The 7,010-nt window shown below is 36.7% G+C and overlaps 1 protein-coding gene across 2 annotated transcripts in view; it reads left to right on the forward strand.

Annotated features, from left to right (window-relative positions):
* sugt1 (SGT1 homolog, MIS12 kinetochore complex assembly cochaperone) overlaps window positions 1-3,134 on the forward strand; it is an 83,456-nt gene extending 80,322 nt beyond the window's left edge. For both annotated transcript variants that reach the window (XM_016232590.1, XM_016232591.1), the window contains exons 11-13: window positions 1,667-1,757; window positions 1,884-2,056; window positions 2,491-3,134. In XM_016232590.1, the coding sequence (XP_016088076.1) occupies window positions 1,667-1,757; window positions 1,884-2,056; window positions 2,491-2,592 (366 nt within the window). In that variant the 3' untranslated portion in view covers window positions 2,593-3,134. The remainder of the gene's footprint in view (window positions 1-1,666; window positions 1,758-1,883; window positions 2,057-2,490) is intronic.
* Window positions 3,135-7,010: the final 3,876 nt, after the last annotated feature.

Consider the following 7,010-nt stretch of genomic DNA (forward strand, 5'->3'; position numbering starts at 1 on the left):
GGGTTGCAGGAGGTGTGAATGGTGTTTTTTCAAACCTGCAATAAAACTCGTTCAGATCGTCTGCCAGTTGTTGATTCTCCACAGTGCTGGGGGATGGTGTCTTGTAATTGGTGATGTCTTTCAGACCTTTCCACACTGAAGCAGGATCACTGGAAAATAATTGTTTCTTTAACTTTCCAGTATAATTCCTCTTTGCCACTCTGATCTCCTTTTCCAGTGTGTATTTGGCCTGTTTATACAAGAATCTGTCCCCATTCCTGCGAGCATCTTCTTTGGCCTGACGGAGCTCATCATCATGATTTGCCTAAAATAAAATCTATAGATAGAAAACAGTTCAAGCATATATCAATGTTTAAACGTTAAACCTAGATAAATGTGCGCTATATCCAATAGTTTGTGCGGAGACGCTTAGCAGGACATGGAGGCGCCAGCGCGATCACTTGCGTTTTTTTCAGTGGATAAGCGGTCATTTTTGCTCATAAAGGTAAGAGTAATACATCATTCGTAGCTGTAAAGGGTCTACTTTTATTTGTGTGCACTCACAATATCAACAAAACGTTGTGCTTTTATAAAATAAAGAAAAAAAACATTGTGCTTTCTGCCATCTCATCTTGAACAGGAGTGCTTCACAAAAATTAACCGAAACTCGGCAAATACATGCCTCACAGACATGATAAATATATCTATAGAAAGCTTTAAATTACTACTTAACGAAATAAAACAAATCAAAAACAAAAACTCTTTCATCATAATCCATAAAGATGCACTTCTCTCTAAAGGCACGTCCGGGGAGACGGTGAATCAGGATCGGCAACTTCATCCTTGCGACACCGACTCAGAAAACACTAGTTTATTAGTAAATAACTCCAATATCTTCTTAATATTTCCCCCTGTCACATTTATGGTAATTACTTTTGCTGGTGCTTTGCGGCAAACTTGAGCCTATTGTGTGCATTTGAATGCAGAACTCTTCAGCTGCGCTGACGGTACGCACCATATAGTTTATTAGTAAATAACTCCAATATCTTCTTAATATTTCCCCCTGTCACATTTATGGTAATTACTTTTGCTGGTGCTTTGCGGCAAACTTGAGCCTATTGTGTGCATTTGAATGCAGAACTCTTCAGCTGCGCTGACGGTACGCACCATACTGCTGCTGGCAGGACAATAAACACAGTCGAGGCGCTAGCACGGTCTCGTGTTTTTTCCACCAGCACGGCAATTTTTTTTCATCACTAATTGATGGATGTCTAAAATATAAAAATAAGGAGAAGCCTAAAACAGGCCCGAGGCCCGGCCCGCGTCTGAACTATGGCGTGAAAATTGGCCCGAAGCCCGGCCCGGGGGGCGTAAAAAAGTCGGGGCCCGGCCTGAAATGCAGGGCTCTGTTACATTGTTACACTGTTACATTTTGCCAATTACATTTTTTACAATTCATATTCCTAAAAATGTCCACACCACAGCTCTTGTTTCTATTGTGTGTCCCTTTCAGAAAGCCAGATTTTTTTTTCTAATTAAGCTAAGATAATAGCCATTTCTATTCAACACACCCTAATTGATTGTCATGGTTCTTGTCTTTCCTGAGGTGTGCATTCTCTGAGAGAGGCACTTGTTTTCTAATACTTACATTTTCTTCCTCTTATTTTCCTCATCTTTTTTTTTCCAGATAGAGATTAAGATGAAGAAGACTGCAGCTGTACAGTGGGAGAAACTGCAGGGAGAAGGCACACTTTCTAATGTGAAGCACTTTACTCCCAGTCAGTACTGAAAAGCACACAGAATCATGCTATCATTTTCTCTCACGTTTATGCCAAAGTGGGTTAAGCCAGTTTATTGTTGTTATTATTATTTTACCTCTTGTTATCTCCTTCTAAATTTATTAGACCAGTACCCATCATCCTCCCACTACACACGCAACTGGGACATGGTGGTAGGTGAAATAAAGGAGGAGGAAAAGAACGAGAAGCTGGAGGGGGACGCTGCCCTCAACAAGCTGTTCCAGCAAATCTACTCAGATGGCTCAGATGAAGTCAAGCGGGCAATGAACAAGTCCTTTGTAAGTACCTGAGAGTTGCCCATGTATGCATAAAGATTGTGTTATCTCTTTTAAAGTTGTCACGTTAACTGTCCACATTTTTTAATGGTATTAATTTGTGTGAAAAAAGTAAACCGGAAAAAGAGCCAACAAGACCAAATTAAGATTTTATAAACTTTAATTATGTAGAATATGAAAGGCAAGTTTTCGATTTGTATGGCTCTGTGAGAAATTTGGTAACTCTGTGTTAAAAAGGAAATTAATTTAAAGGTCCAATTCTATCAATCCTTGCTCAATTAACAAGATTCCATGTGTTAATACCTCAAAGAATGATAGCCTACAAAAATCTGAGCTGCTGTCGTTTATGCAACGAATGGCACATTTGTCTTCATTTCAAACCTTTCAGCTGTCATACAACTTCGGTAAAGTTGTACATTTTCAATATTCTCTCATAGATGGAATCAGGAGGCACAGTCCTCAGCACCAATTGGATGGATGTTGGTAAAAGGAAAGTAAAGATGAACCCACCTGACGATGTAGAGTGGAAAAAGTATTAAAAGCAGTAGATGACATCTTGCACCAATTGTTCTAATGTCTTTATGCTCTCTTTCATTTGCTCCTTTCTGCCTTCACACTTCACGCTTTCTCTTTTATTCTTAAATGGAGTTTAAAATGAGCCCTCTGTAAAATTAAACTTCTCGGTCTAAAATTTGTTTTAGTCTGGAACCAAACAAGCTCATTACATTTTTAAAGCATCACGTATGTTTAAAACATTACACATTAAAACAACCAAGCTTTGAATATCTTTACTAAAAACCTATTTGGCCACACTGAATATGTTAGGTCTCCACCTGTTAAACATTTGTTCTTTAATTAATGGTGATCACTGTTTTAATGTACTTCATGCTTTCCTAAATAGGATTTCAGTATGCTGTAAATAAAATTTTCTTGTTCTCTGGTTGGGTGCCCTTGGTCTCTTCCATATCAATATTTGTCCATCATCAAATGTAATGTTAAAGAAATTGAACATTTAATTTCTATTACAAAGATACTGAAAATACACTGAAACTGAAATTAATAACAAAAATGGATTTCGATGGATCTTTGTGGCCTCTCTTTGTTTCAGCCACTGCTGTTCCACCCAGAGATCCTAAGGAATTTTTATGGCAACCATGAAACTGGGCCCTGGAATGCCCTAGCATATGCTGTTCACTAGATTAGGTATAATATATAATTATACTTCTATATGGTGTAGTGTTTCTCAAAGATGACACCAAATTAATAATTGTGAATTTTGGTCACACAAGGAGGATTGTTGAATAAAGAATTTAAACTTGAGGGAGTTTGTCGGCTGACCAATCGCAAGTATTTGTAAGATATTTACAGCATAATTTGTACTGTAATTCAAATATCACCACTAGTGTAAAGATGAAAGTAATTAATGCAACTATGAAATTAATACCATGAATAAGTAAGTAAAGTGCATAAGATTGAAAATGCAAGCGTTTATGTTAGATGTTACTATGGCAGAGTTACGTTACCTCATGGAAAGATAAACTGTTCTGCCTGGCCCGGACCTGTATGTCATCTGGCTTGCAGTTGCTGACCAACATGATGCAGGAGTCAATAACGTTGGGTCTGAGACAAGTCAGAGTCCAAAATGGGCCAAGTCGGACTCAAATCCGAGTCCCAAACAACGAGTCGAGTCTGAGTCCAGCGAAATTCTATTTATTAGTATCTTAACATTGTTTTAACCTTTACAACTAGAAAAATGCAGTGCCCATTTAAATGTAACAAAAGCAAACCTCTATTGCATCTTGCCATTTTGATTTTTGATTAATAATTAGTGTTCTGCTTTACTTAGCAAACTTAGTCATGTAACAGAAGTTATGGCTGAATTGATTTATGTATTGTGACATATTTCAGAATTAAACCGATTTTAGAATGGGAAAAATTAAAGGGCGGGGCTTGACTTTATTAATTTTTTTTTTTTTTTTTTTAGTTGACAGGAACATTGTACATTAATAAAACATTCCTGTAAATGTACCAGAATTAGCCAAAGGCTATTTTTCATCCATAGTCTCTGGACAAGATGTTACAAGTCACCCTAAAAAAAAATACATACTAGAAAATAATAATACTTAATAATTACATAGTACAAATCATACAGAAGTCTATTAAAAACAATAGGATCAAATAAAGACAATGCAAACAAGATACAAACAACAATAAGATAGCTAGCAAATATAAAATTCTAGTGTTGACAAATCTGAGTACTAATTAACCAATTCTTCAATTGAACTCTAAATAAAGCATATGTGTTAAAGTAAATGTATAAATTCAAGAGTGGGGGTAAAGGAGTAGGTATCTTGGTGAATGGGACCTTAAGAGCAGAAAATGCACCTTTTATCTCAATAAAAAAACAAGCTATATATAATTTTTATGATTTTCAATGAAAGATGAATTTTGAATAATCAAAATGAGTTTGTGTCTGCTTATTCTGTTCATCAGTGTTTGAACCATTAAAGAATAAACTGCATTTTAATTTCTGGGTTAAAAAAAAGAAAGAGAAATGAATGGACGCCAAAGTACACGGACCCCTTAGGGTATTTTGAATTATTTTGTTGAATGAAAATGAGGCTGTGAGGGATAAACCTAGTCTGTACAATGGCACACACTGTGTATAAAAGCCCTACATGTACTTTCCATAAGTCACTGCCAACTCACACCTGTTTGATTTTTGAATGAATTTATAGTTACATTATGTAAGGAATAATTGATGACGGGCCATTGAATTATTCAAAATAATGCACACCCAAAGTGATTTTGGACCCATAAAAACTATTGCCGCAAAGATGTTTGAAAAAAATACGTTTTCTTTGAAGCTAGAAGCTGCCACTAATACAAAAGCAAAATAATAATAAACCAATGTAATAAAACATTCTCAAGTTTACTGAAGGCAAGTAAACACTCCAAGTATTACTAACAAGCTAAATGATAAATAAATATATTACTCAAAAATACAAATGAAAATTTTTTTTTTTTTTTTTTTTTTCAGATAGTAGCCTATAGGCTTCTAGAAATAGCCTACTATAGACATTTCATGAAGTAATGTAAAAAATAATCTTCACTGTATACATTAAATATAGATGATTCTTATTAAAGTTAAATGATTCAGTCAAGAGCAGTGAGTGATTTTCTCCTTTTCTTTGGTTTGATTAACATTTATGACGCAGTCGTGGCTGCAGGTTTCCGCTGTTGCTTTAAGATCTGACGCATAGATCAAATATTTTGACACATCTGTATTTCTCCCAACTGTTCAAGTTCACTTAAGACAAAACCGACTGCATTTACATGAATAGTCTCCAAGACGGCAGTTTGACATAACTTTTCGTGTAAGTGTGTAGCAATAACAGAACTTAAGAGAACGTAAGCGAAAGAGAACTCTGCATTCGCACACTGACTGAGATGCGCGTTATTCTGTGAGCGCGCTTTCGGTGTGTGAGCACAGAAACCCGTCGGCTTTCAAGTACTGGACAAGATTTAAAAACATGCAAATACTGAATATCACTTTGGTGATAATGCATTGAGTCAGTGACATTCCCGTCAACTGTCCCTGGACTCGGACATATTTTCCGAATCCGAAAGGCTCGAGTCTGTGTCAAGTCCGAGTAAAAATGCATCCGTGACAAGTCCGAGTCCTTTAAAAAAACTACTCGAGTCCGAGTACCCCAACTCTAGGAGTCAGGACAACGAATGACTGTGTGATGTAGCCGGTTCTTGCCAGCTACAAGGGTGAGGTATTCCGGTAAAGTGGGCAATTATGTAAAGTGGCTTGATTGTACTGTTTTCAGTGGGTTTACACTTTCAGAGCATAACAGTGGTCTTTTATTTAAGGCACATTATTCAATGATAAAATAGTTTTGCCTGTTGTAATATGAACCAGGTGATTGTGGTTACACCTCAAAGAAGGACTCCCTTATTATGAAAGCTAGTAAGCCATTTGTCATTCAGATTTTCATTTCTAATTCGCAGGGTCATATTGTCAAATCAACCAAATTTCAGAAACTTCCCGAGCTCAAATTTTTGATTTTGTCAATATTTTTTTTGATAAAGATAAACAAGTATATGATGAAAGCCAAAATATTAATTGTCATGGAAGTATATTCACCGAGTAATCCACTATTTTGTAGAAAGGGGTCAAAAGGACAATTTTCACCAGAGATTCTGAGCCAAATTACAGGAGTGCAAAAATGACTTCAGAAAGACTGCCGCATCATTATGCTATTTTTACACACAATTTGGTACTACTAGTAAAATCCATTGACTTTAGCAATCTTTGTTGCATTATATGTCAATGGTGACATTACTTGATCTATGACTATGTTTCACGTGTTGTAACAATAAAATAAGAGAAAGAAATTCTAATATTTAATCCAGGTGATCTTTGATTAATCTTGTTTTAGTGATGTGTGTGGGGAAAGCAACCACACCACCCTATGAGGTGTGGGATTTGTTTCAGACATGTACTGTAGTTACTGTACTGCAAATTTGAACTCTTGGTAGCTTCAGAGGCTGTTAAAATGAACAAAATCCCTCCTTCCTCAATATCCCTGAAACTAATTCAAATATAGAATCATATGAACAGACTACTGAGCACAAGTGAATGTGCCTCAGCTTGACCATTTCAGGGCATTATAGCACTCAGACAGGTATGTTCTAGTGTTGGGTTCCGGTCCACCTAATGCCGAGTTCACACTGCACGATTTTCAAACTCGTCGGATCGCCGTTGTTTTCACACTGCGTGACTATCTGGGGTAGCATTCAGTTGCTGCTGTGTTCACATTGCACGATGGATCGGCGACAGGGGGTTTCACACTGTATGACTTCACAATAGGAAGAATCGCCGACAGCTCTGTTTGGTCCGCAAACTACGTTTCACAACAAAACACACGCGAGAAATGACAAGGAAATA

This window comes from Sinocyclocheilus grahami, unplaced genomic scaffold (genome assembly GCF_001515645.1).
Source record: "Sinocyclocheilus grahami isolate Dianchi unplaced genomic scaffold, SAMN03320097.WGS_v1.1 scaffold414.1, whole genome shotgun sequence".
NCBI classification, from domain to species: domain Eukaryota; kingdom Metazoa; phylum Chordata; class Actinopteri; order Cypriniformes; family Cyprinidae; genus Sinocyclocheilus; species Sinocyclocheilus grahami.